This window comes from Nycticebus coucang, chromosome 14 (assembly GCF_027406575.1).
Source record: "Nycticebus coucang isolate mNycCou1 chromosome 14, mNycCou1.pri, whole genome shotgun sequence".
NCBI classification, from domain to species: Eukaryota; Metazoa; Chordata; class Mammalia; order Primates; family Lorisidae; genus Nycticebus; species Nycticebus coucang.
Genome location: NC_069793.1, coordinates 31,181,529 through 31,201,993, shown reverse-complemented (window position 1 = coordinate 31,201,993; position 20,465 = coordinate 31,181,529). Strand labels below are relative to the sequence as shown.

The 20,465-nt window shown below is 43.0% G+C and overlaps 1 protein-coding gene and 1 pseudogene across 2 annotated transcripts in view; both read left to right on the top strand.

Moving 5' to 3' along the window:
* KIAA1549L (KIAA1549 like) overlaps positions 1 to 20,465 on the top strand; it is a 353,245-nt gene that overhangs the window by 281,023 nt on the left and 51,757 nt on the right. For both annotated transcript variants that reach the window (XM_053562897.1, XM_053562896.1), the window contains exons 14-16: positions 2,690 to 2,871; positions 5,984 to 6,201; positions 14,276 to 14,405. In XM_053562897.1, the coding sequence (XP_053418872.1) occupies positions 2,690 to 2,871; positions 5,984 to 6,201; positions 14,276 to 14,405 (530 nt within the window). The remainder of the gene's footprint in view (positions 1 to 2,689; positions 2,872 to 5,983; positions 6,202 to 14,275; positions 14,406 to 20,465) is intronic.
* Positions 11,198 to 11,631, top strand: LOC128566023 (60S ribosomal protein L26-like; annotated as a pseudogene).

Sequence of the window (20,465 nt, the reverse complement as noted above, 5' to 3'; positions counted from 1 at the left end):
CAAATCTGAATATGACCGATTTAAAAGCTAGGATGAAAAAGAACTGTGGCTTGTTCAATGTCAAAGGTATCATTTCTCTGCCACATGATAGCTATGGTGCCTACCTTACCTTGTCCACGGGGTGAGAGGTGTGGGTGTCATAACCCAGAAACAAGAAAAATGCTAAACACTATCTCTTCCTCCTCTGAACAGTTTAGTGATAGCTCACCTTTAATTTCTACAGGGTTACCTGTCCTGCAGGAACTAACAGCATCTTCTCCCAGGCAGGAAAGTTGAGTCATTCACTCCTTCACTCAACAAATCTTTATGGAAGGCCAACTTCCATAGACACTGTTAAAGGCAATAAGCATCAGCCTTAAGAAAGATGGGCAAGACTGGAGCTTCTATTCTAATGGCAGGGGTGAGGGCAGACTGAAACCAGCTGTGGTGGGTGCTGTGAAGACAATATAACAGGGTGATGGAAGGGCTACTTTACCTGGAACTTGGAAAGTGAGAAAGAACTAGACTTGTAAAGACCTGGAGGAAGAGACTAGAGAACAACTAATGCAAAACTCCTCGGGTGGGCACAAGCCTGAGGTGCTCAAGGAGACCACTGTAGCTGCAGCTGAATGGACGAGGTGGAAGAGGACGTGAGCTCAGTGAGGTGGCCAGCACCAGAACGGACTGGATCTGGTAGGGAAGAGTTTGGCGTTATTCTGAGAGAGATGCAGCTTTCAGGGGGTTCTGATCAGAGAAGCAATGTGGTCTGGTTGCCTTTAGAAAGATGATTCATCCTGGCTTCTGGCAGAAAATGTATTTTAGGGGTGGGAAACAATTTCAGGAAGCCCAGAGACGGGAGGTTTTTTGAGTGGTCGAGAAGTTTTTTATTGCCATGTAACATATCAGCCCAATACTTAGCAAACCTACAATGACATATACATTTTTTATCCTGTGTAACGTCTGTGGGTCAGGAATCTAGAAGTGACTTAGCTGGGTGATTCTTGCTCAGGGCCCCTCATGAGGTCACAATCAACATGTTGGCCTGGGCTGTAGTCATCCAAAGTCCTGACTGGGCCTTACGAGATGGTCACTGTGTGGCTGTTGGAAGGAAGCCTCAGTTCCTCACACACAGACCTTTCCATAAGACTGCTTGAGTGTGTCCGTGGAACATGGCAGCTGGCTTTTCCTAAAGGAAGTGATCTAAAGGAGAGCAAGGTGGAGCCATAATGCTTTTTTACAACCAAGCCTTGGAAATAGTACACTATTGTTTCTGTAATTTCTTATTGGTTACACAGATTCATACCTGTTCATTATAGGTATGAATATCAGGGGGGTGAGGATTATTGGGAGCCGTTGTGGAGGCTGGCAGTCATAGATGGCTTTTATAGCACTTGTCCAGGAGGGAGATAATGGTGGCCAGGCAAGCGCTGCCCAGCAAAACTGCACCCTAAAAATAGGTATATATCTGGTAACACATCTAAATAGAGATTTTTCCTCTGTCATTGGCTGCTTGGTGGCCTGCTATTTGCAAATCAGCCCACAGATCTAAAAAAAAATTCCAATTATAACCCATTGTCAGATTCTGAAGTGTTTCAGCCACACTGTAAAATAACAAGTTAACTTGGCATCATTTGACAAATCTGTGGTTATGATAAGTGGCACAATGATACAAACTATGTGTTTCTCAATAATTTAAATAATATCACCATCTCTTGCACAGACAGGAGGAAAGATGAATATACTTCTGTTACATTCATATTTTATATAACACCTCCTTTGCTCCTAAATTGTCTATTAGTTCAGTTGTTTGAACAGGCTTGATTTATCTCTTGCTGAGCCTTGCTCAGTTAGCTGTCATTCTTAACAGTTACTTAATGGAAATATGCTTTAAGACCAAGTAAATCAGCCAGTTACCACAGGTCCTAGAACTTCTTCTGTCAGCGTAGGCAAGAAGGAAGCTGAAGGCAAACTAGTGTCTTTTAGCAATTGCAAAGGAATTATCTGTCAGAGGGGAGAATCGATTCAACAGAGCGTAGGTAGAAATCATTCTATTTAATTAGGGGAGTTGTCTGTATCTTTAAATTAGTTTCTCTAGTAGTAATGTCATTGCTTTCTTTTGTTTTAGAAATGAAAGAAACCAAAACCCAAATCATTGTAAAACCAGCCTTCAGAAGGAAAAAGAAAGCAGCAGCTGGGAGATTGGGGCCCGTTGACCAAGGAAGACTTCTTACCCTAGCATTGTGTAAAAATTGGTAGCTTGGGTGGCAGAAACTAAGATAAATGCCCTTATTCTGACTGTCAGATTTTAAGAATAGTGACAAGAAAAAAAAAAAGAATAGTGACAAGATTTGACCAAATTCACTTCTCTCATTTCCAACTGAAACATAGAGGGAAAAAGTTACTTTTTAAGTTTTTTAAAATGTCCTGTCATCATTTTGAAAGAATGGTTTTTACTGTTTGAATGCAAATCTTTAAAAGTCTTTATTCCTACCCACTGATAAGGCGATGGAGGGATAAATAGTTTTTTTCATCTTAAATTTAAAGGAAAGTCACAGCAGCTCACGTGAGCCCTTGGCACAGAAGCAGGTGCTGTTGTTTCTGAGTCATTTTGAGTAAAGTCACATCCTTAGGCTGTGAGCCTCATGTAAATTTTCCCATGGTCGTGCAGCTCCCTACTTCATGAAGTCTATATGTTTATGTTGTGTTTTAGTGCCGGGGAGTGATGAAGAGGAAGGAGCAGTTCTTTTTGACAACTCTGGCAAGGCAGCTGCTGAGCCGTTTGACACGTCTTCTGGGTCTGTGCAGCTAATCGCCATAAAACCCACAGCACTCCCTGTGGTGCCCCCCTCTACGGACAGGAGCCAGGAGTCGTCGACTGTCCTCAACGGTGAGGTGAGCACCCTAGGACCAGAGCAAGAGAGGGTCCAGCCTGCCTTCAGGGAACTCGGACTAAGGAGCAACACCTCCAAATGCTGGGTGATTGGGTCTGGTCACCTAGGGTCCTGTAGGCCATTTTTACCACTGCCTGTGTGCCAGGCGTCCCTGGAATGAATCAGGACACAAGCCATCCAAAATGAGCTTGTTGGATGTTTTCAGAGCATTTCTACCTTTATTAGAGAGAACTTTTTTAAAAACTGTGGTTATTAGGGCAGCGCCTGTGGCTCAGTGAGTAGGGTGCCGGCCCCATATACCGAGGGTGGCGGGTTCAAACCTGGCCCCAGCCAAACTGCAACAACAACAACAAAAGCCATGCTTTGTGGCAGGTGCCTGTAGTCCCAGCTACTTGGGAGGCTGAGACAAGAGAATCACTTGAGCCCAAGAGCTGGAGGTTGCTGTGAGCTGTGTCACCACGGCACTCTACCAAGGGCAGAAAAGTGAGACTCTGTCTCTAAAACAAAACAAAACAAAACTGTGGTTATGAAGAGAAACATCAAAAGTTCTACACCCTAGTCTCTCTTTCACACACACTTCTGCCTTTTTTGAGAACACTGCTAAGCTGTTAATTATGGGAAGCTGGTTATAGTGGAGATGGGAAGGGCTTGAATTGAGAGGGAAACGGAGAAGATACTGTCATATGGACAGGGACAAGGCCCACTGTACAGGCTTTGAAATGACATTTGTCCCTTGGAGCCAGCTTAAAACGACATATTGGCTGTTTCCAGGAGAGTATTAATGGACATCATGATATCAACTCGCTTTCCTGAGAATCTGAGCAAAACTTATAACATTTACTAGAGTGTGGTGATTTCATCAAAAAAAAATTAGATTGATAGAGGCAGTTTAGAAGGAGAGCAGGAAGTCAGGTAAAGATTATCTGCCTTTTCTCCATCTTCTGCAGCAGAATGGGTTGAAATGTTTAGGAACCTAGGCTGGACACAGTGGCTCATGCCTGTAATCCTAGCACACTGGGAGGTTGAGGCAGGTGGATTGCTTGAGCTCAGGAGTTTGAGAATAGCCTGAGCAAGGGCAAGAGCCTGTCTCTTCCAAAAAAAAAAAAAATAGCTGGGTGTGATGGCTCATGCCTATAGTCCCAGCTACTCAGGAGGCTGAGGCAAGAGGATCACTAGAGCCTGGAGTTTGAGGATGCTGTGAGCTATGATGATGCCATGGCACTCAACCCAAGGTGACTAAGAAAGACTCTGTCCTTCCCAAAAAAAAGAAAAGAAAAGAAAATGTTTATGAACCTTTAAGAAAATACATATGGAACCTGTGTGTGAATATTCACGCCTATGCTCAAGCGTGTACATGTGTGCACACACTCTTACGTTTCTGTTGCTGTCACGCTGATTATTCATTTTATTTTTTATACCCACTCTTGTTATCTGCAACAAGGAGGAGATTTTCAGAGTTTTTAAGTCTTTTTCTTACTGCTGCTTAAGGAACATGCCACAGCCCTGTACACCTGGGCGTTGTAATTGCACAGCAGCAACTTGTCTTTATTCCACCATCTGGGCCACTTAGAAAAGCATTTACAAACCTGATTCAGGAAGGCCTTCTTGTTTTCTGGGCAGAAAGACTGAGCTGGCTCAAAGATGTGATGGTTTATCAGTTCTTTTAAAATAACTGATTGTAAACTTGCAGAGCCGTTCTATTCCAAGCTTCTCGTGTTTTAGACCAAGAAACTGAAGTCCAGGGAGTCAAGTGGCTTGGTCAAAGTCACACTGCAAGTTATCATGACACCGTGAGGTTCAGGTCTCTTGACTCCTCAGCTACTGCTCCTTCCCTCTCTTTGACTTGCTAAAGCTCATCAGTGAAAAGTAGCATTGTGCTTAAAAGACGATGGACTCTCAAGCCATGCCACAAGGGTTTAAATCTCAGCTCTTCCACTTACTATCTGAGTGCCTTAGGTAGGATCATTCGTTTCTCTGTACCTTAGTAATCTCCATCCATAAAATGGGACTGCTGTGAGGGTTAAATTGGTTTTTATATATTCACAGATGTAACACTAAGAACAGTGCACAGCAGACAGTAAAAGCTTTTTATAGTAGCAATTATTATTATCACTTAGCCAGTGAGGAAGGATTAATTGATGTCCCTTGGCTGTGTAATTTGAGAATCTGGATGTCTTCTCAAAGCCAGTCATGGCCACTGGATCTTTTTGGAGCAGAATTCTGCCACCAGACATGCAAGCCCAGGGATTAGAGGCCTTCGAGGTTGACAGTAACATGCTGGTAACTGCTCTTGATTAGGACCCACAGCTCAGTTATGGGCCCATGTGGTGACCACCTTGTCTGGACCTTTCCAGTCCAGCTTAATGATGTGAATGCTATAGAGACAGATTGCAAATCAAGGGTACATTCAGCTTACTACTCCCTGTCCTCCCAGGCCCCTCATTGTGTCACAAGAGAAAAAATGAGCATTTTCCTTGTCCAGAGATGGACAGTAGTTAAAGGAATGGACCTTTTTGGCATCCTTTTAGCATTCCTTTCAGTAGTTAAAGGAATAGACCTTTTTGGCATCAGGATTGAAAGAGGCCTCAATTGTTCTCTGTAATTTGGTGCCTTGGGGAGCTTGGTACAGATTGTTTTATAATTTTCTTCTTTCTTCTCTTATGTGTGGCTGGTGTAAATGAAGAAAGCCTAACTCCAAAGCCTTAAACTTCCCTTTTATGAACTGTAAAAAGTTCTTTTAAAAATTATTTTTAAGAAACCACAATAACAGGTGGCGCCTGTGGCTCAAGGAGTAGGGCGCCTGTCCCATATGCAAGAGGTGGCAGGTTCAAACCCAGCCCCAGCCAAAAACCACAAAAAAAAAAAAAAAAGAAAAGAAAAGAAAAAGAAATCACAATAACAACAGAAAGTTCAATAGTTGGGATATAACATCCTCATCATTTGCTATTTATTTAGTTTTGGACACCCTGTTTTGGACTGGTCTTAAAATGAGGTGCAGGTGGGGTCTGGCTGGCCCAAAGGACCAGAGGTGACTCCAAGGGTGGCTTTTGAAATTCTCCCACCTGTCAGCTGTGGTGGATCAGATGTGGGCCTGACACTGTCTCTCTCCCCAGGTGAATAAAGCCCTGAAGCAGAAGTCAGACATCGAACACTATCGGAACAAGCTACGCCTCAAAGCCAAGAGGAAGGGATATTATGACTTCCCACCAGTGGAGACAAGCAAGGGTCTGACCGAAAGAAAAAAGATGTATGAAAAAGCCCAAAAGGAAATCGAGCATGTTTTGGATACGGACCCAGAACTGTGTGCTCCATTCGCTGAGTCTAAAACCAGGTGCATTTTCTAAGAGATTCTGTAAAGGTTGTTGTTTCATTGGTGGGATGAAGGCAGAGGATGCCTCGGGGAGTGTAGTCCTTGTCCCTGGATCTGATACCTTAGAACTGCGCTTTCTGTAGCCTCCTGATCTGGAGCCTGCTAGGCTGTGCAAGTACATGGCCCATAATGAGTCTGGACGATTATGAAATGGAAGCCATTAAAAAAATACTTGGGGGCAGCGCCTGTGGCTCAGTGAGTAGGGAGCTAGCCCCATATACCAGAGGTGGTGGGTTCAAACCCAGCCTCGGCCAAAAACTGCAAAAATAAATAAATAAATAAAAAATAAAAATAAATAAAAAAATACTTGGGCAAATAACCATAATCATCCTTTAGCTTAGTGATTATTTTCAAACCAGTAACTTTTTCAGAGATGGATGAAGATATCATTATCACTTACCTAGCGATGCAACTTCCAGATCAAAGGACATTATATTTTTCAATTATTATAGAGGCTCTTTTTTAAAAAAAAAAAAAAAAAGCAAATTTTATGCCTCACCTTTTTATTCAGCCTCAGTAACTGCTTACCACACAGCTGCTCAGAGGTCCATACTGGTTCATCTTGTTCATTCATATATTGGTTCATCTATTTGACATGCATTGTCACCTGCTGTGTATTAGGCACCATTCAAATTCTGATACTGCCCTGGTCACGTGTGCTTCTTCTCATTTGTTCATTCAATTCCAATTTCTTCCACATTTGATGGTGGATAAAACAGCTTGATCGCCACTGTTGTGGAACTTAAGATCTGATGGAAGAGAAAGATAGTAACACTAATCACCTAAAGTTTATTGATCAAAGATAGTAACACTAATCACCTAAAGTTTATTGATCGTTTCAAGTACGATGAGTGTTTGAAATGGGAGATACCAGAATAGTCTGAAAGGGGAGCGTGGTTAAGCGAGGAAGGCCTAGACCAGGTGGTTTGAATTGGTTTCTGTCATTCATTTTGTGCTGCTGTAGGAGAATACTTGAGACTGGGTACTTTATAAGGAACAGAAATTTATTTTCTTATACTTCTGGAGGCTGAGAAGTTCAAGATCAGGGCACCAGCATCTGGCGCATCATTACATGGTGGCAGGTGGAAGGGCAAAGAGAGACCAAGAGGGGCCCTAATTCTCCTTTTATGACTTACTAATCTCACCCGTGAGGGTGGAGCCCTCAGGGCCCTATCACCTCCCAAAGCTCCCATCTCCCAACACTGCTATAACAGCAAGCAAATTTCAACATGAGTTTGGAGGGGAAAAACATTCATTGTCACATCCTTCCAAGCTCTGTTTGCTCCTAATCAGTGACCTTGCGTACTGGGTAAAAGGGTATAAGTTGGCAAAGCCAAATATATCCACCTTTCTCCTTTTCCAACCTGCCTGAAGCATTTTCATAATTTGAGGTCACCTCTTTCCAATACACATTTTGGTAACTTTGCCCTGGCTTGGAGCATAACCACTGTTCTGATCTTCCACAGAATCACAACAGGTGCATTCTGCAGAGACTGGGAGCAATAGGGCAGTTCTTGGGATGAGTTGGTATTTACTAAAAGCAGAAATGACTCTGTGACAGGCTTGGATTGAAGCCACAAAGTCAAGCAGAGATAGGGGCTAAATTTATGAATTGGATCAATGTAATTTTTTTTCAATAAAGAAAAGAGGGAATTCTAAACCGGTGCTTAATTTACCATGCTTCTAATTAGACTTGGTTGGTATGACAAGCTATTGATATAAAATCACACCGTGACAGGCTTCACAATGAATGTGTCACTGTGTTAATAACTGTAAAATAAAATGAGAAGAAAAGATATGGGTTTGAAAAGGAGGCTGGTGGTTTCTTAGCTTTACCTTTGTACTTTGGAGGTTTTTACTTGAGGGGTCTTTGATACACTGGGGTGGGAGCTGTTTTTCTTGGGTTTCCTGCTGACACTCAGAGAAAACAAGTCAAAACACAAATAAAGGGAACATAAGCAGGAAGTTACTTGAGAAACAAATAAAATTTTCAAGGAAGGCTTTTCATGGAAAAGGGAATGAACAAACAATGAACAAAACTTGTCTCTGGCCAGGCACAGTGGTTCACGTCTGCAATCCCAGCGCTCTGGGAGACTGAGATGAGAGGATCCCTTGAGCTCAGGAGTTCTAGACCAGCCTGAACAAGAGCAAGACCCTGACTTTACTAAAAATAGACGGGAAAAAATTACCCTGTGATGGTGGTGTACCCCTCTGGTCTCAGCGAGAGGATCACTTGAACCCAGGAGTTTGAGGTTGCTGTGAGCTAGGCTGATGCCATAGCACTCTATCTGGGGGAAACAGAGTGAGACTCTGTCTAAAAACAAAAACACAACATGTTTCTGGAGAGATGCATCTTTCCTAGAATGAGTTCAGGCCAGATTCGTAGGGCCTTTTGATGTTCTGCTGTTGCTACGCACGTGTAGTTAATTCTTAGTAAATATCTATTGAAGAAATGATTTAATGATGATAAAACACCAAAAATATATATTTTTTAAATTTTTGAACACTTCAGGGAGAAAGATGGATAGGTAGGTGAGCTAGGAATAGGAAGGAAGGTGGGATCAGTAAGAGCCAGGGATAGGAAGGGAAAAACTAAGAGGGAAAAAAGTAGGCGACAGTATCAGAAAGCTCGGAATTGTTACTCTTTTCACGTTTTGCTGTTGACCCCAGAGACCAGCTACTGTTTATCCCTTATCACAGGCTAGAATCACCTGTGCATTGCTATTCATAGCACACTCTGCCAAGGGTCTGCTCTCAGTGACTGCGCCACAGCAGGGCACATGTGAGACCATTCCAGAGGTACATCCGTAACCAGAGTTTTACCCCAAGACCTGAATTACATTAAATAAAAGAAAAAGTTTAGATTTCTAAAGTTGACTCACCACTAAATCTTTTAAAATAGTTTCCATAGCTCTTTTTTTAAATCAGAAGAACATGCCATTTTTATGTTGTAAACTCTTGCCCAAAGTACCCACTGTACTATAACTTAGGTGGATGCTGTTGATGGGCCCAACTCAGCTGTCACCACACCTGTCCAGGCCAGCAGTATCCTGCTTACTGCAAGCATCTGTCATACTGATGTGGGGGCTTTTGCTTGGCAGCCACTGACCATGTCGTTAGGTAGTTAGTGCACAGTGGAGCATCCTGACTCTGTGGTAGGTGGGAGGCAGTGGATAAATACTCCTGGCAGGAGAGCTCAAGGTATCAGTTACACTGTTGTAATAGCCACATTTTCTAGTTTCTGTATTTGATGATTTACCATTTGGGAGCTTGCTGGCTCCAGAGAAACAGCCCGTCCCAGAGCCACCCTGTTCCTAGTGACAGTTAAGCTGCAAGCACACTTTTCATGTATGCAAAGCAGCCAGTCCTAAGCCACACCCCCCACTGCTTTCTTTACATGGTCACACAGGGCTCTCACAGGCTGCGCTCCTATATCCACCTGCCTTGATCACCCCAGGGCCAGGGATCAGTCAACTGGCAACAGCCCCTGTGCCCTGGGAGTCTGTCAGAATTATGCGGACTAGCCAATCCCAGGCCTGCATGCCCAGCCTTGCTCATCCCTTCCCACAGAAACCGTAATAAAGGCTCTTGCTACATTTTCTCCTTGCTCTGAGGGGCCTCACTATGGCGTGGCTTGTCACCTTTCCCTGGGATTTGTGAGTGTAACAAGCTGTTTCTTCAATGGCATTCACCTCCTGGTCTGTTGGCCTCACCCTGAATAATCCAAGGCCTAATGATAAGGTTCACGAACTCATCCCAGAAAAAGTGCTTTGAGGGGTGGGCCGGCCACTGGTGTCAGTGCGTGGATCAGTACTTCTAAGGTGACCGTGGTGTTGTGCAGCAGTGAGGCCTGTAGCACTTTTTCTAGGACAAGTTCGAGAACTTAATTGTCAGACCTCGTAAAACATTTTAAAGCAAACTTCAGTGGGTTTGTGTCCCTGATGCCAAAAACACTACTTCATACCCTACCTCTGTTACCTTCCGTCCTTGCCGTCTCTCTTTTCCTCCCTGGTGCTGAGCTTTCCAGAATCACCTCCCAAATGAACTGCTTACACTCTAATCATCATAGAGCCTGCTCCTGGGGAACCCAGCCTAAGGCCACAGCATGTAAAGGCTCAGTGGCTCTGATGGAAGCTGGGCAGCACCTCTCCTGGTGGCCCCAGGCCATCATCTCTAGAGAACCTCAGGGTTCCACAGGACATAATTTGAGAACTGCTTTAGTAAACTATACTGGGAGGAAAAAGTCCCTAAGAAATTGAAGTAAAATTCATCATTATCCACCTAACAATATTTTCAGAGGTAAAAAACTTATTTCTTGAGTTTGCATTTTTCAAAATGTATTGACTTTAAAAATACAGTAGAACCTGGGCAGCACCTGTGGCTCAGTGAGTAAAGGTGCTGGACCCATATACTGAGGGTGGTGGGTTTGAACCTGGCCCTAGCCAAACTGCAACAAAACAAATAGCCGGGTGTTGTGGCAGGCACCTGTTGTCCCAGCTATTTGGGAGGCTGAGGCAAGATAATCTCCTAAGCCCAGGAGTTGGAGGTTGCTGTGAGCTATGATGCCACAGCACTCTACCAAGAGTGACAAAGTGAGACTCTGTCTCTTTAAAAAAACCTAACAATTGCAATCAGTGTAACCTGGCTTATTGTACCCTCAATGAATCCCCAACAATAAAAAAAAAAAATACAGTAGAACCTCTGTAAGTTGACAACCCAGGGGATTGTAACAAACTGGTCAACGTACAGAGGTGGTCAACATAAGGAACTTACATTGAGTACCTGTGGCACATGTCCAATCTACGAAAATTAGGTCAACTTAAGGAGGTGGTCAACTATGGAGGATTTACCATATAGCAAAATACCAATGAAGTCAACATACCTAATGGAACTCTTATTTTATTAAAAGAAGTGATTCCGCCTTTTTGCGGCCATCGCTGGAGAGGCAGCGGCCAAAATGAAGTTCAATCCCTTTGTGACTTCAGACTGAAGCAAGAACCGCAAAAGACATTTCAATGCACCTTCCCACGTTCGCAGGAAGATTATGTCTTCCCCTCTTTCCAAAGAGCTGAGACAGAAGTACAATGTTCCATCCATGACCATCCGAAAGGATGAAGTTCAGGTTGTCCGGGGGCATTATAAAGGTCAGCAGATTGGCAAAGTAGTCCAGGTTTACAGGAAGAAATACGTCATCTACATTGAGTGGGTGCAGCAGGAAAAGGCTAATGGCACAACTGTCCATGTTGGCATTCACCCCAGCAAGTGGTCATTACTAGGCTTAAACTGGACAAAGACCGCAAAAAGATCCTTGAACGAAAAGCCAAATCTCGCCAAGTAGGAAAGGAGAAGGGCGAGTACAAGGAAGAAACAATTGAGAAGATGCAGGAATAAAATAATCTTATATGCAACTTTCATTAAACACTGCTAAAATGAAAAAAACAAAAAAAAGAAGTGATTTCTCTACCTGGGAATCTAATTTTTTTCTAAGTATTAATAGGTGCTCACATACCTGGTATGAGTAGGTGGTCTGATCAGTTGAGATCCATGATAAATGGTAACTTTTAAGCTGTGAATCATAATGGGATGTCATCCCTGAGGAAAAGTAGACGGATGGACACTCCAGTGTCAAAGCTTTCACCCATGTTCCTGGTTCTTGTGAGGCCTACCCAATCTCACTATTGTATTTCTAATACAAAATAACCTACTTAAAAGTCAATTGCTAGTCCCAGTATTTACCCCACCACCACCCTTAGTAGTAAATCTTTTCTAAATAGGCTAATTGGCAATCTCAGGACAGTTATGAAGTCTGCTTTTTTAAAAAATGATTTGTAATTTGGTCAAGGATGTGAATTCTTTGGGGTCTGCCTTAAAGTATGAATTGCTGTGAACAGATTGTGTCTCACAAGCTGGCTGAGGTTGTGCTCCTTTCCTAAAGGAAGTCCCTACTTGCAGATAACTACAAGCACAGTTTATAATATGGAGTTCACATGAAGTTCATGTGCAATTTTAAATCACACACCGTTTTAAATTTCACACAAGATTTATGGACACCCTGTATTAAGTTATAAGCTCCTATATTAGATTTAGGATTCTTTGGGTTGCAAATGATAGAAATGTAGAACAAACTGGTTAAATGAAAATTATTGAGCATTATTGAAAGGTCAAGTGTTCTGCACGAGTAGATCCACGGGTCATATAATGCCTCCTACATTGGCTCTCTCTTTACTCCTTTCTGGCCCCATTTTCAAGCAGACTCTTATCTCATGGTGGCAAAGTGGCTGCCAGCAATTTCAGGCTGATTTACCATCTTCTTAGAAACTTCAGTGCCAAAGAAATGCCTTTTTCCTAGTTGCCATAGCAAAAGCCATCAGACACAGTCTCATTGGACCAACTCAGCTCACGTGACCAATCACTGTGGCCGTGGGGATGTGATGCTGAAATTGGTCTATACCTACCTCTGGAGAAAAGTAGCCCCCAAGAGACATCATGGTGCTCTCACCAAGAAAATGTTATCACAGGTACCAGGCAAGCAGAAACAACAGATACTGTCTAATAAGGAATAAGCACTTCATGGTGAAGGAGGAAAACTAATGTTCTTTATTTTATTCCCGAGACTAATTGCAAAGGTAATGCTTTGCCTTGGAGTTCTATTGTCTGTTGTAGACTGTGTGTGAGTATAATGCTGTGACTAACTTATTGTGTGTTCATGAAAGAAAGGATGTGTTCCTGCCAGGCTCCTGGCTGCTGAACACTTAGCGACTAGGCAGAAATAATGCAAATCTTCACCCTCAACCCATCAACAGAAACTTAAAATTGAGAGGTAAAAATAAGTGTTCCATGGGGGCAGGGGGCTCTAAAGATAGTCTGGGATTGCAAATTATTTACAGAAACTTATTGCTGGATGAGAGGAAAGTGTTGCCTTTTTGTCATTCTGCAGGATCATATGGAAGTCACCTGTCCCCATTGGGCCTCACTCCCCACTTGTAAAAATTGCCTCTTGGTGGCTGAAAAAAGGCATAGCCACAATCCTCACTATGTTTCTGTTTCTTTCCCACTCTTCATAAAGATTCCTCTAGTGACAAGTGAACACGAAACAAAGGTGACAAATGCCTGAATCTTCTATCAGTAGCCGAGCAGAGCCTCTGAACATGCTATTCCCTAGGTCTTGAATGCCGAGTGCCTGGATCAGCATGGACTTGGCCGTGTTTGGACTTGGCTGAATTGTCATTTCCCCAGAGAGGCCTTCCCTGACCATCTTATTTAAAGTTGCTCCCATCCTAGCCACCCTCTGTCACAGCTCCTTTTCTTAACAGCACATATCACTCTGAAATTACCATGTTAATTGTCTCCCTCATTAGGAAGTAAACTCTAGGAGAGCAAGGACCCTACCTGTGTGACCACTGTGGAGGTTCATCATACTAGGCACTCAGGAAGTGATGGATGGATGCGTGGATGGATGGATGGGTAGGCGGAGGGATGGATAAGCCCCATATTGCCTGTAGGTTTATAGCTTCTTAACCCAGAAGGGAATCCATTGTGATAATGGTAGGAAAAAAACAACTTTCAACAATCACAATATTAAGCAGCCCACTAGCTACAGGGTTATTAACACATCATAGAATTCTGCACGTGAAATCAGAAAGATGAAAAGGAACAGGAGGCTGCTGAGTCAACAAAGTCAACAAATTCAAGTTTGTTCTCTCAGCATTAGCTGTCCTAGAGGGTCAAGGGAGAACCCTTGGCCTTGCTGTCAGCAGAATTTTAAATGAGGTTGCATGTTGCGATTGATTATAGTTACCTAGTTTCCATATGAAAGAACATTTACAGTTCAGACAAATGATTACAGCATCTGGGGGGAAGAAATCTTTATTTCGTTCTTTCTTTAGCCCCTTATAGCTAGGGAACAAATGCCATCAATTGTGAGATTTGTGAGGCAATTCCAAACCCTTCATTGGTTGCTTGTAGTTTGGATCAGTGGAGAATTCCATCTGTCAGGGCATTTGCTGCATCATAACAGTTGTTGAATTTTCTTCAGGCAACAGATGAAGAACTCTGTCTACCGAAGCCGGCAGTCCCTGAACAGCCCGAGTCCAGGGGAAACGGAGATGGACCTTCTGGTGACTCGGGAGCGACCTCGGCGTGGAATCCGTAACAGCGGATACGATGTAAGTCTCGGTGGGCTTGGCTGAATACCAACATTGCTTTTCCCTGAATGCAAAGGGAATAGAGCATCCCATAATGTTTTAGTTTACTTTATACACTATTTGTTGAATTTTAAAATGCATTAAAATGTTTTTTATTTTAGTGCCACTCTTGCAAAGCATAAGATGCCTTGGAATGTGTCAGAGTAACAGATTATTGCTAAATGGATCATGATATCTAAACTGTACCATTTTACGAATAGTACATTATTGACCTTAAACTCCACGGAGATTGTAAATATCTTTAATTTTTCTTTTCCTAATGTCCTTAGAAACTCAGGGGAACCATGGCTGTGGGTTAGAATGCATTTGAACATGGGCTTCTTTTAATCCATAGCAATGTTGAAAGGTTGGACTGGTTCCTGATTTCATAACTCCTCAATATGCCATGGGAACAATGAGATGTCCCACAGAGCGATCTGATGATTTCATGTGACACAGCATAAGCTTATGTTCAGTCCCGTGTCCAACCTACAAAAATTCTTCTAATCCTGTCAGACTTCCCCAGAGGATAAGCTGCAGTTTGGTGCCTCCTCTCAAGTTGTAGATACCCTGTGCCTTGTACTTGTACCCCTGAGCTCAGGGAAATGACACTATGCAAGATGTTCAATAATGCATCACCCTGCTGCAGAATTTCAGATGGTCTTAAATATATTTCTGTGTTTCTTTCCCATTCCCCTAAAATGTTCCTTCAATTACAAATAAATCTTCTGTAACAAGGGTTGCAATTTAAATGTGTCTGGATAAACTTTTGTTATAATTTAAGAGGCGGTAGTTTGAAAATGACACTTGATTTCTTAAGCATGTCATCCTAATAGGAAAGCTAGAATCCATGTATATTTTGCTCTCAGGACTGGTCATTCTTTTCCACAAAAGCTTAAAGTGGTATTTTTTTTTAATGGTTCAATTATAGAGATAGTCTACCTAATTTGAATTTCTTTTTTTTTTTTTCCTTGGCTGGGGCTGGGTTTGAACCTGCCACCTCCAGTATATGGGGCCAGTGCCCTACTCCTTTGAGCCACAGGCACCACCCCCTAATTTGAATTTCTAATTATCTTCCTTACATTGAAGCTTGATGTTTGTGTTGGAAGTGATACCCTTGTCTTTTGTTTCTTTTTCCTTTTTCATGAAATAGTTTTGGTAGTTATTTTAATAAAGTTCCAGATGCTTTGGGCAAATATTTTGTTTTTCAGCTAGGTTAAATTATCCAATGTTAATTTTTTTCTCCTCATGAAAATGTATCTTATACCAAATTCATTCACTGATTTGATAATCAACTGATGATTATTAATAAAAATTGGGTATTTGGAGTTTCCAATTAATCTCTCCCCATTAACAGTGAGCATTCTTCTTAGATGCTTGTTTAGTTTGGGGAACTTTTTCTTTTGCTCAGGTACCAGAAATATGATAAGTTTCTCAATTTATTTCAAAATTTGGTATTAATAGATTTCCTGTGAAATTCTAGGCAAAGATACTTTTACTAGTGAAGAAATGGGTGATTTCTTTATTTATCATAAAAAGAACATTGCAGATTTTTTCTAACTGCAGTGACATGACTGTGTACTCAATACCTGTGGAATGTTAGCAAATTTATTCAGAGTAAAGAAGGAGAGAGACAATTTTTTAAAGGAGGTTGCTTAGAGACATGTGTAACTATTCCAAGTACAGATTATCTCAGAGGAGGCCTGCTTTATCCTAATAGAGCTCTTTAAAATAGACATTTCTTTGAAAAGTATATATGATCTCAAAAACCTAAATATAAGCTTCCTTAACAGAAAATGATCTTCTAGGGAGCAGTTTTAAGAATATAGACTGTTGACTATAAGAATGAAATTGTTTTGTCTATATCTCCTCTTGTGCTTTTTATAACAATCATACAAGAAGTAGCTAATTATTTACTAGTGCACACTATAGACCAAGCCTATTCTAGTCTTTTTATATGCATTATCTAACTGAATTTGCATGGACGCCTGTCAGCTCTCCCTATGCCCATTGTATGAATGGGGAAACTGAGGCACGGAGCAGTTACATCATTTGTCTCTCTAGCTCCAGAGCCCATCCCCTGACCCCTGGAGGATGTGGCTTCTGTGTTCATCCCTACATAACATAATCCAAGTCCTTTATTTTTGAGCCTCTAGAAGAGACAAGATGTCAGGGCTCACAAAGATTCTTACATGGATAACTCACACGAGCAGAAAATGGGCCAGCAAACAAAGTAGGGGGAGAAAGTGAGTCATCATTTTAAACAACACATTCATTTTCTGAGCTCTTGATTTTCCAGAAATGCCAGAGCAATCCTGGCAAAAGAATCTGCTAGCCCAGCAGTGAGCCGTTCTGTTGGAAACACGTCGTTCTTCCCACTGGGTCTGGGGATCTTGAAGCCAGGCGGTCACTGGTGGTTACTTCCGCCAGGTGAGGGAATCTCAATGCGGGAGAAACAAAGGAACTGGGAGGTTGACTTAATTTTGAGTTTTTCAGAAGTTAGTTGAGTCCCAAAGGAAGAGACTGCCTGTAAAAATAAATGAGTGAGGCTTGGCACCTATAGCTCAGCGGTTAGGGCGCCAGCCATATACACAGAGCTGGCAGGTTCGAATCCGGCCCGGGGCCTGCCAAACAACAAAAAACAACAACAACGAAAAAAAAAAACACAGCTAGGTGTTGTGGAGGGCGCCTGTAGTCCCAGCTACTTGAGAGGCTGAGGCAAGAGAATCTCTTAAGCCCAAGAGTTGGAGGTTGCTGTGAGCTATGACACCGTGGCACTCTATTCAGGGTGACGTAGCGAGACTCTGTCTCAAAACATAAATAAATAAATAAGTGAGCGAACAAACATCACAGAGCAATAGATATTAGGGCCTACAGAAAAGAGACCCTTACCTCCAAGGGGTTTAGGGTCACTATGTTTTATAGCAACAATTCTGAACCTCTTGGTTACTCTCCCACTTAAGGGACGCGGTTTCCTCCTGACAGTAACCATGATTCTCTTGGCAGTAATTCTCTAGGAGGATTCACCCTTGTTAAAAGAATGCCCTTCTTCCCTCCCTCCCTTCCTTCCTTTCTTTTTCTTTCATCCTTCCTTCCTTCTTCCCTCCCTCCCTCCTTTCCTCCCTCCTCCCTTTCCTCCCTCCCTCCTTCCCTCCCTCCCTCCTCCCTCCTTTTCTTCTTTCTTTGCCATATTGAGGTTATAGCTCACTATAACCTCTAATTCCTGAGCGCAAGTGATCCTCACTCCTCAGCCTCCTGATAGTTTCAAAAGAGGCCCCAAACTGATCATTCCTGAAAGGCCAGATTGGTACTGAAATTAATTCCTCCCAATGCAAAAGGAAAACAGGTAGAAAAGAAAATGTCAGCCTACAATGTAAAAGCAAAACTATCTGCATTTCAAAGTATTAAAGTGTAATTTCCTGAATGAAAGTCATGTAGAAAATAATGAGGGAGTGAGCAAAAGGAAAGAAAATTTTGCAAATTTGATTCTTAGGCAGAATAAAGACCTACATGATTTTTCCTTTATCAACCAAATTATTTGCCCAGGTATGGAATATCCATCACCTTTGCTTCTGAAGGGCAAGTAATAATCAAACCATTCCCCAGAAATACAAAAATGTACCTTTTCAACCTTGATCTGTTTTGGAAACTTAAAAATCTATGACAGAAATGGGCTCAGCTACGTGCCTTGGCTACCTTGGATTGTTTGAATGATAACTTTAGGAATGAATATGACCTCTCAGAAGTAGAGCCCTTGACAAGCTGTTTTCTTCTCGTTTCTCTCCAGCACCTTGTCTAAAGTTCCAATGCTGGAGGGGTGTGGTGAGTTCCTTTCAGTCCAGAGGGCTCAGACCCTAAAAACATGGGCAGTGGGTTTGAAAATGGCAAGGATGGTTGGTCCATTGACCTTCTCAGAAGAGGCACTCACAGTCATCATCCCAGATGCATTCTTTGGGGATATGGTTTGAAATATCCTTGAAAACCAGATGATTTTATTTATTTTTTTCTTATCTTTCTTTCTTTTTTTTTTTTTTTCTTTTTTTGTGAAAGACTCTCACTCTGTAGCCTCAGGTAGAGTGCAATGGCATGATCATAGCTCACTGCAATCTCAAACTCCTGGGCTCAAGCGATCCCCCAGCTTCAGCCTCCCGAATAGCTGGGACTGCAGGTGTGAGCCACCACACCTGACTAATTTGTTCTGTTTTCGGTAGAGATGGTGTCTCACTCTTGTTCAGTCTGGTTTCAAAGTCATAAGCTCAAGTCATCCTCCCTTTTCGGCCTCTTAGAGTGCTAGGCTTGATTACAGGAGTGAGCCACCCTGCCCAGTATAAACCAGATGATTGTAAATCTGCAAAGGAAGAGTGTCAGGCAAGGCCCAGCTGCAGAAAAAGAAAACATAAACTATTTTAAACAGACCCCCAAAAATGACTATCAGGAATTAGATACTCATAGAATCATCAGGAGGCTATGATGAATGTTCCAGAAATGAGTCCTAGAACAAAACCATAGGGCTGGGTCTGAGGAGGGGCTGCTGTGTCTCTCAGCCTCAGCCTCAGCCTCAAGGAAAGCCCCAACGTGTAAGTTAGCCATCCAGCCCTGTGCCTGTCCGCCATCTACCCCCTACGAATGGGGTAAACTTGAGAGGAGAGGAAAATTACCACACAGAACCATACTCAGGAAACATTTGAGGCAACTAGTAAAGAAAGGTCTGCACAGCAAAGGGGGAAGCGGACCCATCTCCCAGAGCCCAGACCCCAGCAGCCTGCTCAAGGCTTCATGCATCGTATTGTGTGCCAGGGGGTGTTTCTCTTGCCTCTTGGCTGACAACACAGCCAGCTCCCATTGTTATAGGTGAGCAGTGATTACTGGAAGGAGATCAAGGAATTAAAACTGTTGTTTTTATGGTTGCCACTTGCAGGGGAATGAAATGTGATCTGGAAATTCCCTAACCACCTGCAATAGCTTATAGCAAATGTGAGATCTTCTGGGTAGATGTGTAATCCTATTTTGGCCACTCACTCCCACTCCTGCCCCAGCATAAATGCCAGAGGCCAAAGCACAGACACGTCCTGGTGCTACTTCATGGAGTAATTCCAGTTAAGAGTACAGTCAGCCCTTAGCCGCAGTGGGGAGCAGTTACTTGGATTGGGGGGTGTTGTCTTTATCCTACAACTTGCCTGTTGCCCTTGAACTAGGTGCTCTTGTGTTGACCCCATGACCATCACCACGTTAGCATCCCACCTAGAACTTTCTTCCACTGTCCCCTATCTTAGCCTTTAATTTATTTCTCCTCTCTGCCAGCTGTAATAACTGTAATAACCCATGTTTGATATGTTATTTCAAGTTACTTTACAGAGCATTGTTTTTAACAGGGGCTCCTAAGCCAAGCGAAATACCTAATAATGGGAAGTCTGGCTCCTTGTTAGAACCTGTGGCAAAGAGTTTGGGTTGAGGGGTTTGGTGGTGAAGGGGCCTTTAGGTAAAGTCCAGATCTCACCAGGCCGGTGGCTGCCCACAAAGATACGTATTAACCCCATTAAAACGGCCAGTGGGTAGGAGGAGGGGAATTCTTGTTGGTAGGTTTGGGAGAGAGCAGGGGAGGAGTCCTTGGTGGCCTCTCCCGCAGACCCAGACCTCCTTGCCGTGCAGGGTGGAGACAAACAGCCTCCTTCATCAGGAACGCTCACTGCTGTCCCCCTGCACCTTCTCTCTGATGCCCTGGACCCTGCTGTTGCTGCTCGTGGTACCTGCCAACCCATCGCTGTTCCACCTGGACTCTGACACCTCTTAGCCTCTTGACCTCAGGTAGCCACTTAGTGCAGGCCAGGGTCCCCAAAATGCTCTAGCTATGAATAGCTGTTGGGGAAGGGCAGGGAGCAGCTTTGGGCAGAGTTAAAAGTGAGCTGTGGTACAGACACTGCAAGGCTGCGGCTGACCCCACAAAGGGCTCTGAAGTTCAGATGGCCTGGCAGAGTTGTCTAAAGTTTGGGCAAAGCAGCTGGGCTTTTGTACTCTAATATGAAATAGTCATTGGGTGTCCTT